The following is a 21,234-nucleotide window of genomic DNA, read 5'->3' as shown; positions in this document are numbered from 1 at the left end:
TTGAAAATGTGATTTAGCAACATAAATGCTTCCATATGAGCTATGTCATTTGGTTTGGGATAAGTTCTACCCATCCAGAAAACAGATTGCTAACAGAATTTCCATACTTACATTCTCCAGTCCAAGACTGGAGAATGAGTCAAGTACTGTCAGATTTTAAATTTTGTTACTGAAAGTAAGTTTTTCTGGGACATTGGAAGCTGAAGTGACTGCATTGCCATTTCTTGCCTGACGGGTTAAAATAGATTCAATATATTCAATATCTATATCTGATATATATCAATCTATATTAATAGATTCAATCAAACTGCAATGCTTTCTGTGTAGGTCTGGTTCCAGGGTGTCTTCCATATAAATCATCTCGGCTAGTCATGAGATAAATCTCAAAATTGCCAAACATGTTGTTCATCATAATTTACAATTCCTAATCCCCAAAACCTTCATTGAAAGTTAAGACTTTGGGTGTTTATTGGTCTGTAAATCTTAGAAACAACTTAGTCTTAATGGATCAAAGTGACAATACCCTGTTCCTTTCATTTTGTGCTTGAATAATGGAGAAAACTTGCAACACTTGGTGGAGTTGCAAGTGAAGATGCTGGTGGATTTTTAGTGGCTTCTGGTTGACATGAGTGACTTATGTGTCCATTGCATTCAGTTTAATAGGCTGTAAACACTAGGAGCTGATGAGCAATTATATGTTTGCATCTTTCCTTTCCTATTTGGAGGCAGTAAGTTCCAGCAAAGGAGCAGGATGAAGTCCTATGGCTAGTAAATATTTTAGTTGTGCCATCAAGAATTATCAGAACGTGCCTGCGGGGCTCTGATAAGCCCTCGTAACAGGATTTTCAGTATAGCTTTCATTTGTCATGTTCTTTTCCTAAAAACATTAACCTTTGTGTCTTCTTTGTTGAGCCCTTAATATTTTAGAGAATGAACGGAGATTATTGATGGCACAGAAGCTTCTACAAGCTCATTTGTCAACATATCATGTATTTAAGAATATCGCAAGTGACAATCGCCTCTTTTAAATAACAGAAATATTTTAAACATGGCAACTAAAATGTTTCCAATTCATACAAAAAGCTATTGTTTTCTGAAATCATTTTCCCAAGCAGTTATGGGGAAGCACAGAGAAGAAGGGGGGGGGGGGGAACCCCAAAAGCAGTGTATATGTAGTATAGAAGTATTATGGCCATACTGGGTGGCTCTTCATTTGGCACCTCCAACTCTTTCTTCCTTTGCCTTTCAGATATGCACAAACCTGCTTAGCCTCTTTCCCATTGCATCTCAGAATATTCCTATCAGCCTGTGTTTTTTCATTGATGATGGTGTTTCATTAGTGTAGAGTTAATGAGGAAAGCTCACTATGCCAAGTGGAACTAAGTCATGGAACCTTAGAGTTTTGCCATATAATCTTTGCCAAAGTCTATTACCTCTCTCCTAAGAAAAGGGGAATATATTTTGTTTTATTTTTTTCCTGGTGTTAAAAAATGGCTTAATTCAAATATACTATCAGTGTGTCCTGGTTTTGGCAGGGGTAGAGTTAATTTCCTTCCTAGTAGCTGGTACAGTGCTGTGTTTTGGATTTAGGAGGAGAACAATGTTGATAACACACTGATGTTTTAGTTGTTGCTAGGTAGTTACACTAGTCAAGGGACTTTTCAGCTTCCCATGCTCTACCAACTGAGAAGGCTGCAGGTGCACAAGAAGCTGGGAGGGGGCACAGGACAGCTGACCCAAACTGGCCAAAGGGATATTCCATACCGTGTGACATCATGCTCAGCATATAAAGCTGGGGGAAGAAGAAGGAAGGGGGGGACATTCGGAGTGATGGCGTTTGTCTTCCCAAGTAACCATTACGCATGATGGAGCCCTGCTTTCCTGGAGATGGCTGAACACCTGCCTGCCGATGGGAAGTAGTGAATGAATTCCTTGTCTTGCTTTGCTTGCCCACGCGGCTTTTGCTTTACCTATTAAACTGTCTTTATCTCAACCCACGAGTTTTCTCACTTTTACCCTTCTGATTCTCTCCCCCATCCCACCGGGGGGAGTGAGCGAGCAGCTGCGTGGTGCTTAGTTGCTGGCTGAGGTTAAACCACAACACAGTGAGTCTATATTTATATAGTTTGGGCATCTACATCAGTCTAGACAGAAGAAAAGAGAGGAGTGGTGAAAAGCAATGCTTTTTTTTCCTCAGCTATTACATCTGTTTCATAGGGTGATTCTCTTCAGGGTGGTGATGATTCTCCATTCTCAGACTCCATTACATTGGAACAAACAACAAGTAATATTGGAGTCTCAAGTGGACGTGTCAGCCTATGGATGCAGTGGATGTTGCCAAAAATTACTATAAAGTTGTTTGCTCCTGATCCTAGAAATAATGGCACAGGTATTCAGCATTTTTCCCCTAATATGCTATTTTGTATTTTATTCCATACATTATTTTACAGCACAGTATTAGCTATTCAGAGCATTTATTGACAATATTAAACACTGTAATGCAGAAATAATGGCTTGGATCTATATTTTAAACTAGAGTGACAAGCTGTAGTTAGGTTAGTGCATGTAATCAGAATTCAGTATTGTTCTTTGGCATAAACTTCCCCCTCCATGTGGAAAGATGATTATATTAAATTGGAAATAAGTTCGTTATTTTACTTAATAGAGTGCTGCATTTATTGCCTTAGAAGCAATCATGTTTCATTTTGATATGAGTTAGTAGTATGTTTTGTGTATGTCCATGTATAGACATGTAGTTTTGTGTTGATAATTTGAAATTAAATTTAACATAATCATCATAGTATAATCCTTAAAGTCATAGGAAGTTTAATATGGAGTTCAACATAGAAGTTTTGACTTCTGTGTTGAAAAGAGAAATATGTGTGGTACACAGCTTCTCTTTTTTTTTTCTTTGAGATTAAAGTTGGATTATCATCCGGACAGTAATTCTTTGAAAGGAATTTGGCTTCTCTAAATGTACTGCAGGACTTGAAATATTTCTTTGTTAGCAAACACTGCTGCTTAGCAATTAACATTGTTATTCATAGAAATGTGAAAAAATAAGGAGACTAATGATTAAAGCTAATTTTTGAAGAGATGTACTTGAACCTTTGATTTTTAAAAAACTAATTACATGAAAGAAAGAAATCTCAAGTATTGTAGAGTAAATATCTTGGCAAATTTTTTTTTACATTTTTTTCAGGAATTATACTATGAACACCTGAACTAAAAAAAACCCTATATAAGTCTTTCTACACATTTGTATAAAAAGGTTTGGATTCTAGGATTTTTTCTGGTTCCTATCTGTGTGACACTTGAATCAAAAAGTGCTTTATGAAAAAACTCTTGAGTAGAAGTAGCATCATCATGTTTACAAAATGTAGTGTCTCAGATACATTTCTTGCTTAAGAACCTGCGAGTTTCAGATTAATAAGTAATTTTTATTTGCTTTGACTATTGCAGAAGTTTGTGTTGTCAGTGAATTAGAAGATCTCAGTGCCTCAGTGGATATGCAGGATGTCTATACCAAAATCAAATGTAAAATAGAAAGCTTCAATATTGACCATTACAGAAACAGGTAATTCCTGGGAGTTATTCTGCTTTTAATTTCAGGCTGAAAGAAGGCGGCAGGTGTTTGTTGGGGTTTTTTTTAAGATAATTGTTCAATTTCAGTGAAATTATTTTAACCTTTTAAGTAATAAAAATCAGAATTACATTTTCTCAGAATTATATCCGATTTCAAAGAAATACATAGAAATCATTACAAATCAGGAGAGCGTTTTTTCACACTTACTGCTCTGTTGGTCCATTAGACAAAAATAAGTCATTTTAGCTGAACTTTCGAATGGGAAATTCCTTAATATTGCTTCATGATGTGTTAGCAAGTGCCAATATTTAATGATTTATGGTACCATACTCTTAGATATTAAAAGGAAGTTTCTAAAAAATGGATCTGTTTCTTTTGCTGTGGCTTAGCAACACCGTAATGCAGGGAACTAAGGTGATTGTGTGACACGGCATAGTGTTATACAGACACGCCTGAGTAAAATTTCAGTAGTTAATGTCAACCAGTATATCATAAATATTATGTACATTTAGGGTAGGTAGTTAGGCCTACTATATGTCTTGCAACTTTAGCAAGTCTTGTTAGTTGAGCAGTTTGCTGCACCAGTGTGACTGCATTCATCTGGCACCCAGACATGTGGTTCTGTTAGAGAGGTTGCGCGTGCCACCTTCTAGCTCGTATTGGCAATGAGCACGCTAGTCTTGATAAAATAAAAGAAAGCCTATGTACTCTTTGATCGACTGGGTTAGTGTTTGCCATTACAGATCAACAGATTCCATTATGGGAGACAGAAATTAAGAGAAAATAGAGTGGTGGTTGTGTTACTCCCTGACAGGAAAAAAAAAAGTTAAAAGCGTCAGAACATTTTTTGGCATTGAAAATGACTAAAATATTTAGGAGCACAAATCATTTTGACTTAGGAGCCAGTGTCTGCAAGGTCTTATTGGACACTTATTGTTCCCTATGTAAAATAGGAAGGAGACTTAGTATCAACTTAGCGAAATTACCAACATTTCTGAGACTTTTTTCCTGATCAGGAAAAAAAAAAAAAATTTTGAATTCCTGTTCTTTTGCCTAAGTTACAAATGCAGTCATTGCTTGTACATATTGCAATATTTGATAATCAAAATTTGTACTTTATTTTTAAAAATCTTTTAAAATCAAGTCATGATGCTCTAAAATGCTTTGGAATCCCAGTAGCTAGCTGCTCTTAACAAGCTTCTTTGTCCACAGATTCTATGGAAAGCTTGAGAGAAGGTGCTTCACTCCCAGGAGTGTAATGCTCGATTAGAAATGTCTTCAGCTTCAGGGTGTTCTTGTTTGCGAAAGTTATACTGAGGCTTTAAAAAAAAAAAAGTTATTCGACTTGACAAAATTGTTACTGTTCTCATTTATAATTCATAATCTCTTCAGAGTACCTTTCTCTGTTTTTAAATCTCTTTGGACTAAAACCAAAAGCAGAGAATAGATAAGGTGAACATTCTGTTTTCCAGGCCAGGGGGAGACTGGCAGTCAGGACATTTTGAAGGAATATTTCTACAATGCAGAGAAAAGCTTTTGGTGAGATTTCTTTAGTAAACTAAGGTGTTTACCTGAATAAATCTTCTTAAGCAACGTATTTTTCTTTATTCTTATATATGTTAAGAAGAATGATTACAAGAACTGTAGGACAAAGCACATTTTAATAATTATGAGCTCATTTTTTCTAAATAATACTATGATTTCGTAACACATGAGTACAGCTTTTCATTCACAGTTTCTTGGTTCTTGTAATCATTCTCCTCCTCATTCTAATAAAGCTATCTGCTGAAAATCCAGGGGTAAGTCCCTTTTCTGTATGCAGGATTTTACTATACTTTTATTCTCATGTGTCTTGACCTCTTGCTATAGGTTGTCCTTTCACATAAAATTATACAAAGTTTTTTTTTTTTTACCAGTTTTTTTGCTTGATCTGATTGAATTTCAGCTTTTTAGGAAAAGGTATGGCATAGGCTTTATCTTGCAGTTACATAGAACCATGCAAGTTTAATGTAATTTTTTTTTTGCTTATAGCAATTTTTTTTCTTTTTTTTCTTTTTGTCTTGCCTTCTTCCATGCCTCGTTCATTACCTCAAGCCTTGGGGAAGATTCTTGGTCTCTGGGGCAATATGGAGGTGTGTTCCTTTCCTGTACTGACAAGCTGAACAGACGTACCTTGTTGGTTCGACCCATCAGCAAGCAGGACCCTTTCAGTAATTTCTCTGGCTTCTTTCCCTCTGTAAGAATCTTTTTTAAAATTTTTACTACAGAACTTCCATTAATAAATGCTAGTTGGAGTAAAAAAAGAAAATCTCAAATGGCTGTCATTTCTTGTCATCTAAATTTTTTTTGGTACTGAGTATATTTATTGCTTATATTGATTATATTAGTTGTGTTATTTCCCTCTTATACTTCAGTAATAGTTTTCAGTCACTTTTTAGTTGATAGAGGAATGAGGGTTGATGATTCACAACCTCATGAATGACAGCAGTCCACCGAAGTCAATGGGATTCATTTATATTAAAAGTGAGCACATACAGTAATGTTTGGAGACCAAATATGTAAAAGGCAGTACTGAACACTGCATTTTGTTCATTTAATTCTGATATCTACTTAGGGATTTAAGTACTTTGTATTACTGCGATATACCTTTATGCAACTTTTTAAAAATACTTCTTATAATTATGCAACAATTAACAATTTCATATTTGAGTCTTTCTTTTGAATGCTTGGAACATTACTTGCTGATTCAGAATATCTCAGTGTGAGATATTTAACCCCTTTTTTCCTTGCCCGTTTATCCTTGAAAGACTTTATATGTTACGACATTGGGCTTTTTATCTTCAAAAATGTATGGCTGTATGTTAGTGGAAGTTCTGTGTGGTCTGATTTATTTTCATCGTGAATATTGATTGGTAATACTTTCTCTTATCCTATTTGTTTCAGTTCTTATAGGAAATTAACTTACTAATTTGTTTTAATTCACTTAATCATAAAAGCTTCCAGTTTTTCAGCATTTAAGCTATATATCCTGTTTATTTAAGAGATGTTGTTATTCCATTAACAAGGTTTAAATTACATTAAAATGGTTTTAATCAAATTTAAGATGCTGAAAGAAGCAACTACTTGCAGAATGTAGTTGCTTTCATTTGTGCTCATGTGATTAAAGCTAATATTTAAACAAACTTATAGAATTCTATCAAAATGTTTATTACACTGTTAAAATAATGGTTTTCCTAGTTATTATTTTTTCATTTTTCACTCACAATGTATGACTGAAAGACTTTCAAAGATAATATGAAAACTGTACTATACATCTTCTGGGAGCTAAGCATCTAATTGTCATCTTTATCTAGGAAATCTGTCCTAAGTTAAGGAATCTGCTATTTCTAAAGTACAGTGCAATGTATTTTTATTTAAGTGATGTGCTTTAGCACGTGATACAGTTATTCTGTTTAAATACTCAGAGGTGATGAGGGCAAAACCAGCTCAATTCTTAGAGTATTTACTTGACTGTGGGTGGTTTATACACCCATGTTTAGATGGAGTGAAGCTATCTCAGCACCCAAGCGTTACTTTAGCACCTGTGGTATTTGCACATACAGAAGGAACAATGCAAGTGAGTAAGATCTACTTCTAAAATGTCTAAAGTGAAAGAGAAATCAAAATATATAACTGTGTGAAAAATTACCAGAAAACATTTGGTAAATTTAGACCCTTGAATATATGGGGGGAGGGGGGAGGTTGGCTGATTGGATTTGAATTTCATACAACATAAATAATCAGAAAAGAAAAAAATGTTCAGCAATTCATAGTTTTAGCTGCCACAATACAGTGAAGTGTGGACACACTGTGGACAAATTGTCCATTCACAAAAATGAAAGAATTTTTTTCTACTATTCAGAGACAGTAGAAAGCTATTAGAAAATATAGAACCCTAAACATCCTAACTAACAGAGAATATGGCAATTGATGGATGTTGTATGTGTACATTTTTGCAACAGGTTTTTTTTTTTTTTTCTTGAAACAGACAACTGCAAAACTTTTAGATGGCTCACACCAACAACATGGATTTCTTTCTCTCACTTATACCAAAGCTGTGACAAAAAATGTCCGGCACAAACTGATATCAAGAAATGAGCGAAGAACATTCCATAAGCTCTCAGAAGGTCACACTGATGGTTCGCCTCACTTTCTTCATGAGATCCTTCTCTCTGCTCAGGCCTTTGACGTGGTCCTCTGTTTTCCATTGCTTAATGCTATTGCAAGCATTTTTCAAGCCAGGTTGCCGAGGAGTCAAAAGGAGAAAAGAAAATCACCAGGCCAACCTATGAGGACTCATGCTCTAACTTCCCGCAACTTGCCTCTGATTTATATCAACACTGGTGTAATAAGAGTCTTTTTTCCCCAAAATGAGGAAGATCACCATGCTGCAGAAGGTACAGTATTTTATGTTAGAGAGTTTTGGCTGTTCAGTATTGTAGACAAATACTCGAACTTAGTTAAATCGCTGACCATTGCTAAGGCCTTCAGTTTTAAGGATCACAGTTAGGAAACATCTAACATTCATGCTACTTCTCTGCAGATTTGCTGAAAACTTTTTTTAGGTATTTATTTGATCTTTCCTTTCTCAGTACCTATAGAGTTTGCATTTAAAATGTGATTATTAAAAAAAAAAAAAAAAAAAAAAGTCAAGAATTGTGGAAAGAGACCTTAACCCAATTCTGCAGTGGTGATTCTTGTGTCAGTACCAGTTCAGTCTTCCATAGATGCCTGTTCCAGCGATGGAGTGTAAGCAGGGAGCCTTAGCTCTTGTGGAAATTGGCACCTAAAAAACCATGCAATAGTGAAGCAGGTAGATATTCTAGTTCAGTTTGGAGAAAGTTATTAAAATGTATTGTGATTGATGCCCAACAGATGATATAGTTTGTCATTTATTTAATAAGTCTTAGTTGAAGCTATTCAGACTCCTTATGTAAGAGACTTTCAGGTGTTTACAGAGGTGTGGGTAGTGTAAGCTGTTCTTTCAAACAACAGTAAGTAGCCATTTGATCTATGGATAATACTTTCTTTCTGTGAGAAATTGTTTTCCCTTCATACATAAAATGTATTTACATCCCTATTACAATCTTTATATATAAATAAAGAGATGCTGACGTTAAAATTACACCTTGTAACAGCTAGCGGGAATGCAATCACTTCCATTACCAACAATTCTTCCAGAGATTTAAAAAAAAAAAAGAAAAAAGAAAAAAGTGTTTTACTGATATCATGGTATGTTTACATAATTCCTATAGGTATGGGGGGGGTACCATTATATATGATAGCACACAATATGATCCTAAGAATGTAGTCTTTAGATTTTTCTCATAACCTAATTGAAAGAAGTGCAGACAGTGAGAATTTACATAGATCATTTTTTTTGCCAGCATCCTCTACAGTTTTCCAACTGGGAATGCTGAAAACACAGGAAGATAAAATTAGACTGGCTATGTTGGCAAGAAAGAATTATGATGCTGGTTGGAAGGGAGTTCTAGGGCATGCTGTCAAGGAAATGTTTTTTTGAAAGTATGTTTTTGTGCTCTGTAGCTGTGTACTTCATTAGAAAGAAATTACGGTATTTGCCTTGTTGCTATCCCTTGCTTGAAGGTGCATGCAAAGAACAGAATTGCCATGGTTAAGTATGGATGTAGGAAGAAAAACTATGTATGCTTTTAAAGAATAATGCTAAAGATTAGCTTTAGTAAACTAACCTTAACTAACTCTTAACTAAGAGCTAACCTCTTCCACTGGAAAATTCTGAAGTATCATCACTATGAAAATCAGTACCATTCTCCTTTCATTTCTTCTTTCACCCCAGATTTTCCCAAACTCTCGTCTGTTTCTGAATGTGAAATAAATAACTTCTCTCTTCTACTGCTTATTTTCTTCAAGAACAACAGATATTAGAAACAATAATAAGGAGTAAGAGTTGAATATGACCCATGTTACTGGTGTGCTAGGTCAGAAAAGTGTTATATATTGTGGAGATATGCCCCCATAAGACCTCATTCATCATTTATTGATTAAGAGAGATTTTTAATCCAATAAGGTTTGCGTGTTTCAAGTTGTGATCACTGCAGTAAAATTAGAAAAACAATTACCTCAGTTTCTCTTCTAGTCAATCATCTGCTGTTCATCCCTTGTACCTAGTGATAGGTACCAAAACTATCCTCCCCCCAAAAAACACGTAATTGTGACTTTACGTAGAGAGTTTAAAAAAAAAAGCATATCTGTTCTTTATTTGTGCAGTCCAAAACCAAACTTGCACAATGAACTGCGGTACACAAACAGTATGAAATAATCAAAATAATGACTTTTCTCCTGAGGGATTTACATACACACATGCATGAATGCACCCACACAAATTTATAACATTTGAGTTTCATGGTTTTTGCAGCAGCACCAGATTAACATTTCTTTTTTGTGGTGGACTTGAAGGCAGCAGTCTATCCTAGGCAATAAGCAATGCTGCTTTCCCTTAGAGTTTGATTTGTTAATATATCAGGTGGTGTTTCAAGCTCTGGCCAACAGCTCACACTTACTTAGTGATGAAGTAAAGACAACTAAATATATAAAAGCAATATATACAAATAGAAACAAGAGATACTGCGTAGCAGAACACTATAAATAAAAATTGTAAATTGCAAAAAACTGAGAAGTAGTAAAGACGGGGAAAATCCACATCTGACTGGTTTGAGGACAATAGGAACTTTTTTTAAAATGTACTAGGGGCAAAATACCAGGAATCACTAGAAAGGCCATGATAAATTCATTGATAATGAAAAAGAAAAGGCAGCATACTGAATGAACGTATGTCCTGCATTTGTAGAAGTGATATATTCTTGTCACATGAGCATGACTCTCTACTTTGAAGTCTGTTGTAACATATGGTCTGTAACATCCTCCTTGCTTACTATTAAACAGTTTCAAATCAGTCAGACTAACTTGTACTCAGAGGTCTTAGTCTTCTGAGGCTAATTTTTAACACACCTTGGAAGAGCAGCTGAAGTTACATCTAGTAAAATGAAAAGTGTAATGTTCAAATAAAATTAAGACAGGTAGTTTTATTGCTCTCCCTCAGAGAACGTAAAGGAAAAAGTCTATTACAGGATTCAGTTAATAAAGAATTACATATTTGTTGCACGATAATAAATACAGTTTTATGGAAAATTAGTCTTGTTAAACACATCTGATTTCCATTCTTCATTATGGTTGCAATTCTTAGTTGATAAAATGTTTGCAAAGATTTGATATACTTTGACTTTTGTAGTGAGTTTGACATTGTGTCTCATGGTATTCTAATTTAAATACATCCCCATACGGTATCTGTGGAAATGTTAAATGAATTAAAAATGGCTAACGAGAAGTCTAAAAAAAAAAAAAAATTGTCAGTTGGGAATAAGAAGTGAAATTGGTATTTAATAGTCTGAAAGTAAATATAAAACTGTTGCTGCTAGCATCAATGTATGTTGCAAAGAATTTCCTGAGGAAAATAATGTTAAGGACTCTATGGGCTATGCACCTGGATCACTGTGCTTACATCGCTGCCTGTAGAAAATATACTAAATCTTCTAAAGCTAAAGTTATATATCAAGAAAAAAAAATTACGCAGTCTATATCTTCAGGACTGGAGAGACTATCCTGGGAAACAGTGGCTGAAAACAGCTTAAGGGTCACAGTGGACTCAGTGAAAAGAAATAAGGGAGGTAGCTGTACTTCTGCATATGGCAGATGATTGAATATCATGTCCAATTTGCTTTCTATTATAAAAATGGGTATTGATAAAATTGGGGAGGGTGCTGAAAAGCACCACAAATGTTAAGCAAGTGCTGGAGAAGAAGCCTTACAAGGAAGGATGAGCACAATGTGTTTAGCTCAGCAAAAAGACAACTGAGATGAGTGGGTAAAACCAAGTGAAATTGCGAACAACATTATTACACTTGGGTCTGTAAGTTTTTCCTAGATTGTACTTATATTCTGTAGTGTAGACTTTTTTTTCCCCAAAAATTTTTAAATATTTATGACTGTGATCATGTTTACTACATTATTCCCATATTTTGAAAAGCTAATGGGAGAATTCATGGGTTAATGAATGGAGATAGGAATTCATCATCCTAAGTCATGACTCAGATTACCACTCATTAGAAACCAGCTGAAAATATTAATGCCTGTAATTCTTTCTGTTTTATGATTGACTTAATTTCTTGACCTACAGGAAGCTGTACACAAGAGCCACGCCCAGCCTTGGAAAAAATCCTAAAACACTTACATAATAGAGACCGTGATGAGTAGTCCCGTGTTTATTTTGCTTTGATAAGTGTCAGAGGCAAATTAAAGTTCTTAGTCTAAGATATATTTTATTAAGAACCTCTTCTCAGAATAAGGCATTTGCCACCTAATGAAGTTGCAGTTACAATCTGAAGTATATTTAATACCTTCACTCCTTTTTCTTATGTGAGTATCAGGAAAAAAAAAATCCAGCATGTTAAGTGTACAGTGGCAGGAATTCTAATACTTAGTACTATGCCTTACTCAATTTTTGATCTAAAAGTTGAAAAATATAGTTTCTGATTTCATCACAAACAGGATTTTGTTGTCAGCTTAACTTTTCTACCTTAGTTCCGGCAACCAAACCATCTGTATATGGTTTTGCTCTGCTTTAGGGACTAAAGGATTTGACTTTGCTTTTAAGTAGATGAGGTTCTTTTAAGTAAATCCCTTGTGTTCTGATTTAGTTGTGAGTGGGAACTTCTGTTACCACTGTGCTGATGTATAGTGTGGTGTTCCCTACAGTTGTTTCAAAATACCGTATTAGCATTTCTGTGATTTCTGATATCTGTTTAAAATATACGTATGTGAATATATATAAAGCTGCAAAGCATGGTGTCTTATTCACCAAGACATTGATGGGTCTGGACAAGCCATTCTTTAAGCTTACAGTTTTCTCTGGTTCTTTCCACACCAAGCATTTCACTCTTCAGTAAAATATTTAAACTCTGTTCTGCTACTATCATTTTGTTTTCAGAACTCATATATGAGCGACTTGCAGAATTTCCTTGGGTGTGGGAGCAAGTGTGATGTTGTTCTGTCCTTTTTATGTATCACACTGGTGTTGTAGTGAACCATTTCACTTCAGATGATGAACTCTCTGAGCTTGCATCACATGTTCTCAGGAGCTTCCTAGTTACTATGGAGTCTTCTGAGCAGAACCTTATCCAAATGCTTCGTGTATGTCTGTGTTTGCTGAGGAGATGCAGTAGACTCAGTCTTTTCCTGTAAGGAAACTTCACAGACTGTTTACTACAAGAAATGTGGTGCTATTTTTTTCTGGGCAGAACTTTGGTTTTCGATCTAGTATCACTGCTGCTTTTAAAACTAAGAATTTGTACATGTGGCTGAAATTTGAATATGATGGAGATGAAGTGGAAAGCAGAGATTTTTCTTCTTGGAGTAATTTTGTTATTGATGTGGAATTTACTGTCCAGTACTACATCGTGTTCTTTGTATATGTGTCAGATTTCAGATTCTCTTGTTTCAGTCCTTGTGTTTGAACTTCTCGTGCGTGTTGCAACCCATACCAAATGCTACTAGGATGGTTTCATTGTAATGTCCTGCAGTGTTTTACATCTAAAGGACCTAGGTCCATATTAAAAAGGGTGCATGATTCAGTGCGCTTTACATGTTGATATTTCAGCAGATAATTATTGGAGAAACAGATCACAAAGAAGTCTGTGGGATCAAAATCATTTTGGACAAAAAAAAATTGAAACAAAAAAGCATCAGAGAAAATGAGAAGTCACAGACCAGGATTTAGTTGTGTGATAAAACTCTGTGGGGAAATTAAATGACAATAGTTGTGTCTTTTATGTTGCATTAGTTGTTGCTCCTGAGCAGAACTGAATCCTTAGCAGACATTCTTATTTAGATTTTTTTAAGAAATATTTTTCAGTGTTTCTGATATGTGCATTTGACTTTTAATCAAACACATATTTTCTCTTCTCCTAACTACAGCTAATCCAGCAATTAAAGAAGACACTTTGGTTCTCAAGATTGGATCTGTCTGTATGGCTCCTCAGGCTGACAACCCCCTTAGTAGAGCTGTGCTTAGAAAAGACATTTATCAGTAAGTGTTGGGGGAGGGGTTTGGGTTTTCATATATGGTCTCAGAAAAATTCATTTTGGAAGAAGTTAATTGATCAATAAAATGGGTACGTGCAGCCTGTAAAAATACTTCTCACATACAATCTTTTGATATTCAAAACCAGGTTTTTCTGATTTTCTTCACTTGTGGGCTTTCAAATCCATTTAGACAAATCAAGTTCTTCTGTGAAGTGCTGATGAATAACAGAATTTAAATGTCAAGTCATTACGACGCTCAAGCTCACAGATGAGAACATTTTAAGAGGCTTTCTTTTATTCAGCTGCTACTAAGTTCACCTAAGAGAATAGGAAATTTTTTGTGACTACCAACGTGCTCAGTAGCTATATAGTGTGAAGGAGATAGACCTTAATAATATAAATGGTAAACATAAATTCAAACTGTAGGATTCTTGATGTCATGTAGATCAAAGCTGAAAGGAACACAAACTTCTAAGGAGCTCTTTCCCAGTAAACACATTTGCTGTGAAAATGTCATGCTCTGGATTGTGTCACTAAGTAAGTGCAAACCACACTAATCATATATAGGCAGCAAAACTGGTGAACATATGTAATCAACATGATAAAAGTAATATATGATCCTTAGTAGAGTTGGCACTGTTGCCAGACATGAAAGTATGGTTGCAAATAATACCAAGTGAGAAAAGTCACAGAAATACAGATGAACAAGTGTCTTATACTTCCCGTTGGTCTGTTTTTCAGATGTGGCAATATTTTTAACTACTTCATAATGCTCTTCAATAGAAATTACAAACATCAAAATCTTTTCCCAGCAGTAAAACATTTACTGCCTAGAAAATGACAGCAAGTTTTACTTTTTGTCAAGACTAGGATTTTTAGGAGACCATGAAATATCTCCAATTTCTCTTCTGATCACTTAGAAGTTGTAAGAGAGTCTTTTTCTTCGTATTTCCATGTGGAAATATTTAAATCAGTGGTTTTGCTTGTATGTTTAGCTATAGTAGTTTATCCTTTTTTTTTTCCTTTTTCATTTTTTTTTAATGAGCATTGTATCTATTGTCTTATGGCACTTTCATGGAAGAAATCTTGTAGCCTGGCACCAGCAACAGCTTTGGGTGGCAGGGCCTGATCCAACTCTCAATGTGCCCACTGATAAGAGATCTTCCTGACATTTGTATAGGCTCTTCCTGCTTCTGCCCTTTCTGTCCGAGGAGACTCCCATCTGATACCTGCTTTGAGAGTTACCGAACCAAATGTAGGTTCCACTCTTCTTCTCACAGCAACCAAAAATTTATTGGAAAATTCCCCTATTGTAAAGTGGAATCTGCAAGTTCCAGCTTCCATAAGGTCGTTTCTGTCACCTAGGGGAACTGCGCAATGTTCCTTGTATGCACGTAACAAATCAGTGAGTAAGCAACAGGAGGGATGTGATTTACACCTAAAATCAATGAAGCTATGCCAGTTTACATTTTTGAGTCTGGTGTCTTTGCATCTGTGGCTTTACCTGAAATGCAGAAATTCCATGCTTTTCAAACCAGAAGTCACTCAATTGCTTAATGGTTCTGATGCCCATTTGCATTATGGGTCTCTGGGTCTTATATACATAAATGTTCCAGACTAGATTTGTGTAGTGTATATCTGGTTTTCATAGTTTTATACATTTACGATATGCTCCAGTCCTCCTTTAGAAATCAAGACACCAAATGGGTAAGGTAGAAATAAGCACTGGGCCACAGACATCTCTCATCTGACTGCTACTGGCTTCTTTGTGACCAGTCTCACAACATCATGCTTCCTCTGTCTTTTTCTGGGAAATGTCTGCCATTTTCAGTAATTTCTTCTAACTGTTTCAGTGACCATTCTTCTAATTTCTCAGCAGCTGTCAAATGACTCAGTCTTATCTTTGTTCCTTTAATCATCCAATTATACTAGCTTTAGTGTTTTTAAAATACGTCGGGGCAGAGTGTCAAGTTACTTTGCAGAGTTTTATGAGACAATATTGAAGTTTTAGTGGGTGGTCTTTTGGTTTTGGGAAGAGGGTTACTATTTTGATCTGTTTAAGCAAGCTTCAACACTTTTGAGCAATATAAATTAATATTTTTTAATTCAAAATATTAAGATTCCAGTGGAGTCAACGTAAATGCATTTTCTAATTACGTATTCTTTGATCCAGAACATAATGTAGTTACAGAAGCAAGATAGCTGTTCATTTTCTTATGTGGCAGTCACTGCTGTTAGACCAGTGGAGTTGTGAGTGGAGTTGATTTCACCATTTGTCAGTTTTTCTTTGGAAAATAAGATAATACAAAGGTGTTTGCATTGTTAGGGCAGGGGACACAGTCTGTATTCAAGGAAAAAAGACAAAACAGTGGGATATTTTTAACACATAGGCCTGATGTTAGTATCTGTTTCTCGAAATATGAGATTTCTTAACTTACACAGTATTTGCCCTTTTTTACCTGCCCACGTGGTACTAGATAGCAAAAATGTGTAACTGGAGCTAATACAGAATGCTTAAAAAACAAGTAGTAAAATGGGCAAACCCACACAATGTGTAACTCATGTATTTTGGTCAAAGATTTCTTAGTAAGTATCAACAGAGGTACAAGTAGTACCATATCCAGCTTAAGAGACTCTAAAAAAAAATCATAGCAGCCTGTTGATTACTGAAGAATTAGCTGCTACAGCATTCTAATAATCCCAACATGTCATCTTCTGTCTTTTTCCAAGCTCTCTTCTCTAATTTGCTGTTGCTGCTGCTTTTAATAGAATAAAAGAAAATAAATCATTGTCTGAACCACTGTCTTTACAGTGTTTCTGGAGTGGGGATACAAACTTAATTTGTGGTGTCACTTTGGTTTAAACAATCTTCTGTTTAGGTCTGAACTACAACCACATGCAATTAATGTCACTTCTGTAGTGTTTCATGAGAAAGAAGAAATTTTGCTTCTCATTTAGAAAAGGCTGAGAAACTTTTTCATGGCTAAAGGCTGAATAGAATTTCCAAATATCTTTTGAATTTGTCCCATAAATTCATACATGAAAAACTGAATGTGCTCATATATCATTAACAGAACGCCAATGTGTGAAAGGTAAATCTGGTATGGCTGCAAGTCATACTAAATAAACTGGGCCACTTCTGGCCTGTAAGCTGAAGTGACTCCATCTGTGTCTTAGGAAAAATAGCTTACTTGGTTAACTTGGAGAGAGAACTAAATTGAAAATGGAATGTTGGAAAAATAATGTGCCCCAAAAGTTTGGGCACAAATATTTTTTCAGGTGATTATTGGAAGTTGGAAAGAAATGTATTGAGATAGTAACTTCAGTTTTCTTATACCATATAAAAATTAGTCTAAAAATAACTATTTCCTCCAGTAGCAAGTGGACTAATTTAGTTTAGACTACTAATACACGTAGTAATCAAAGATGCATGTAGCATAACAGTAAATACAGAGCTCCTGAAAGAAGTACAGTGACACATTTTTAGCTGGTCACAGTCAGAGAAAATTTCTCCTTTTCGATTCTCCCCCCCCCCCCCCCCCAAAATCCTAGGAGGTGGTTGGTTTGTTTTAATGATTGCTCATGAATTTCTGATTCTTAAACCCTAGCTGAGGTGTGTTTGTCTTCAGCAAATATGATCAGAATTGTATGTTCCCATCAATAAACTGCCAGTTCTGTGGAGCAGAACTCTTGCAGATACCAGAAGGCCTTGGGACGGGGAGCAGAATAAAGGAGATTTTGGATAAAGATGCAAGTGAGGCAGCTGCCTAGCCTGGCTAAAGGGAGGGAAGAGCAGTTAATTAAAACTGTGGAGGAGTCAGATAGTGTAAATGAAGTTTCTGCTAAGCAGTGAGGGAGAGAACCATGTTTTTGTGGGTTTTAACTACCTGATCATATTAAACTCAGGATTGGGGTGCTGCTGCTTGGAGACAACCCAGTAGGCTGCAGAAGAACAAGATTGATGTGGTCATTTCTTGGCTGTGATCATGCTGTGTATGTTAGAACTTTTGAAGTGGCCAAATGAATGGTGAAATACATTTGACAAAACAGAGAAAAGTCTAGCAGTTTGGGGGAGGAAGAGTGCTGAGATAGGGAAATCATGTTAATGCCCTGATGGAGTGAAAGTCAGCCAGTTACTTGATATCAGAGAAATCACATTGGAGGGAAATTTTATAAATGCTGTAACTACAGGAAAAAACAAGCATCTCTTTGGAGGCAAAAAATTGCATTTCTCAGTCCTGGGCTTGCTCTTATTTGGCTCTCTGGTGTCTAATAAGATAAAAATTCCAACTGAAGTTTTTTTTCTCAAGATCTTCATAAAACTGTCTCATCTATGGATTCTTTGGTACCTAACATCAAAGGTACGCTTCTACTACAGTGTTAGTGTAATGAAATTAAGAACTTAACTGTATGCCAAGTACACAGAGACTTTAGGCAGTTGTGGTGTTTGTAGCAATGCTTTGTTCGCTTTGGAGGATGTCAGTTAAGATTTCTTATTAGCAGTGAGCACTTCTCTAAAAACAGATTATTTAGATTATTTAGATCTGTTTGATAATCACTTATCAAAAGAACAGACTATTGATGGTTAAAAAGCAATTCTGAGGGCTCCAGGCCAGAAGATCCTTTTCCATGTATGGAGATGGCTGCAGTAAATAGAGTAGCATCTCCTAGGGTAGTAGCTTGAAAAGCCACATTTCCTTCTTCGTGCATCTTCATATGTTTTCCCTTTGTCATTTCCTTAGTTCTTTCTCTTTTAATAAAAGTGGCTAATGTAGAATATCAGCATGAATAAATTATAATGCTTTAAAGAAGTGGAACTAATCAAATGTGTCTGTAGTCATCTTAACCAGTTTTCTGCCCAATTATCTCACATTCTGTGAGATAATTTTGTCACCTTTTTAGGTTACAACAGTATTTTCCTGTATATAAAACCAGTGCTTAGTGCAATTAAGCTAAGCACAGTTGGAATCCTTGAACACTTTTAGTCAGTGGAAACATGGCATAAAAAGGACTGAATTAAAAAAGAAAAAAGTGGGTAAGTTGGGGGTTTATAACAATGAATAGCACTAGTTGTGCTAAGCTGCCAGCTGAACTGGACAGTATCAATAGGAAAATGGCTGACAAAACTTCATCACAAGACCCAGCGATTCTGTTTCTCTGACTGAAAAATAAGAGGAAGTAGATGCATGCCTCTGCTTAAATATGAAGCAGCACAGAGTTGAAATTGAGATGACGTTTAGTTCTACTTCTGTACTGGGATAAGGGCCCTATTATACCAAATACTGTGCAAATTGCCTGCTCGATTATATAGATAATTGCCAATCATCCCCCAACGTGGTTGTTTTTAGCAAACTCTGACATGAAACATTAATTAATAGAATTTTAGGGAGTATCCATGAACAGATAGAGTAAAGTAATTTTGAGGTAAAATATTGTTAAGACAAAAATGAAATGGCTGAAAAAAACCACAGAGAATACAGGCTGTTTGGAGGCTATTGTGAAAAGGCCTTGCTTATAAAGTCTGGAATAAATACTACTAAACTATCAAGTTCTGGATGTTTAGGTGAACAGAATCACAAGCTTTCCTTAGCTTGGCCAATAAAGAATCTAATTGTTGTCCATGCTCTGGATTCATCATTTTTGAGATCCAAGGATTTCATTCATGTCATACATCAAAGCTTAATAGTCCAGGTCTGAATGTTCCATGGTCATTTTCATGTGTAGATCTTTTATAGATCAAAGCATAAAGCTGTCCTTAGACTGTTTTCAATTTGTGAATGTAAATGGAAATTCTTTAAACACCCCGCCCCCCTGCCCAAAAAAAAAAAAAAGTACATGTAAAGTGTTTAATCATGAAAAGGTAGCTGTAAATTATTTCGTATTTTTTCTTAAAACTTTTCATCTATACAAGTCTTTTTTATTATAAATGTATCTAATTTACTATGTTTTTAATTTTTGTAGTTTACTGGTTTCCACTGTTTTTAACACTCAAACATTTACAAATAACAAAACAATGTTGTTTTTCTCATAAAATATCTGGTATTTATCTTTATTTCAAGAAGCTTTATCTAGAACATGCTTGTAATAATCATGTAGTGCCCATAATTGGTTAACAAAAATCCTTCAGTTTAAAAAAAGGAGTAATAAACAATTCTGTGTGTCTGTGCTGATAGTGCTGGGTGAGGGGAAGGAAAGAATGATGGAAGGAGTTTATGCAAGAAGCACATACATAGCCAGCAGTCTATGTGGAAATCTGTTTTTTCTTTCAAATGTGGTTTGGAAAATCAAATGCTTTTCAAAACTTTTCAACAGCACCCACATCTACAAGCATCTTCTCTTCAGAAATATTTTTTGTTCAGTATTAAATTGCTGTGGGGCATATTTATATTCAAAAAACTATACCTTTATATTATTGTTACAAAAAGCCAGGATTTTCTATAACTGTAGTATAAGTAAAAAGGTTTTCCTTTTCAAACCAATTAACAGTTTAAAAAAAAAAAAAAACAAATCTTTTTTGCATAGAAGTTTAGTATTCACATAACTAAATGTTTCCCAGAATACGCACCTAATATGAATAATTTCCCTTTAAAAGTTGATTATTTTATAAAGGTTCAAATAAAACTTATTTTCCGTTTTACTTTATTTTTTTGAATACTTCATTGAAGCTTATTTGGTAGGCAAACAAGGAATTAGCTAACGCTGACCTGAGTTTCTTTATTTTGCTTTGAATAAAGGCAACAAAGATAATCGATGAAAAAATGTATGCATACATAGTTTTTGATGGAAGTGTAAGCAGCTTATTAAAATGTGCATATGTACCATAGGGAATTAGAAAAAGTAAAAGTTACAGTGCATCATAAAATCTCTATTGCAGTTTTTCTTTAATTTCAGAATGTTTAAAACTGCAGAGGTAATGTCATGTAGGAAAATAACTTTTAGGAAAAAAAAAATCATATTTCAAGGAGAGGTATTTCTTCTATTGCATAGAAGTTGTGGAATAGGGTTACACTACCACCATTTTCAGTTCTTTTTTTCCTGTGTTAAGGCAAAAGAATTGTAACAGTGAATATCTTAAAATTGTTCCTGTAATTTATTTTCTGATTTTTCAGACTTCAGACTAGGATGTTTTTATTCCTTCAGATATGTCTTTTTTTAACAAGATTCTCTCTACTTTTAATTTAGACATGCAATCTCTTTTTTTTTTTTTTTTTTGCATTTAATAATCTTTAGCTTGGGGTTTAAATTAAAATATTCATATTAAACAGCAAGTTCTAAATATTGTCTTTTGCTATTGTACTTGAACCCATGCTTTTTTTAGCATAAGGACCTTAGGAAAGTCATCTTTACCTTCCATAAGAATCTTATACCTCTCTCTGGAACAGGGCTTGGAAGTAAAGTCTTTTCCTGCTTTACATTTCTCTCTTCTTCTATCTTTAGTAGAGAGGCAAAAAAAAAGTCTGCTTAGACCTTTTGCCCAGTAAAATATTCAT

At 35.0% G+C, this 21,234-nt stretch overlaps 1 protein-coding gene across 5 annotated transcripts in view; it reads left to right on the top strand.

The window, feature by feature from the left end:
- VPS13B (vacuolar protein sorting 13 homolog B) overlaps positions 1 to 21,234 on the top strand; it is a 497,028-nt gene that overhangs the window by 283,957 nt on the left and 191,837 nt on the right. For all 5 annotated transcript variants that reach the window (XM_076329345.1, XM_076329347.1, XM_076329346.1 and 2 more), the window contains exons 26-30: positions 2,218 to 2,389; positions 3,463 to 3,577; positions 5,681 to 5,822; positions 7,614 to 8,022; positions 13,637 to 13,748. In XM_076329345.1, the coding sequence (XP_076185460.1) occupies positions 2,218 to 2,389; positions 3,463 to 3,577; positions 5,681 to 5,822; positions 7,614 to 8,022; positions 13,637 to 13,748 (950 nt within the window). The remainder of the gene's footprint in view (positions 1 to 2,217; positions 2,390 to 3,462; positions 3,578 to 5,680; positions 5,823 to 7,613; positions 8,023 to 13,636; positions 13,749 to 21,234) is intronic.

Source organism: Aptenodytes patagonicus, chromosome 2 (genome assembly GCF_965638725.1).
Source record: "Aptenodytes patagonicus chromosome 2, bAptPat1.pri.cur, whole genome shotgun sequence".
NCBI lineage: Eukaryota > Metazoa > Chordata > Aves > Sphenisciformes > Spheniscidae > Aptenodytes > Aptenodytes patagonicus.
This window is presented reverse-complemented; position numbering and strand designations above follow the sequence as displayed.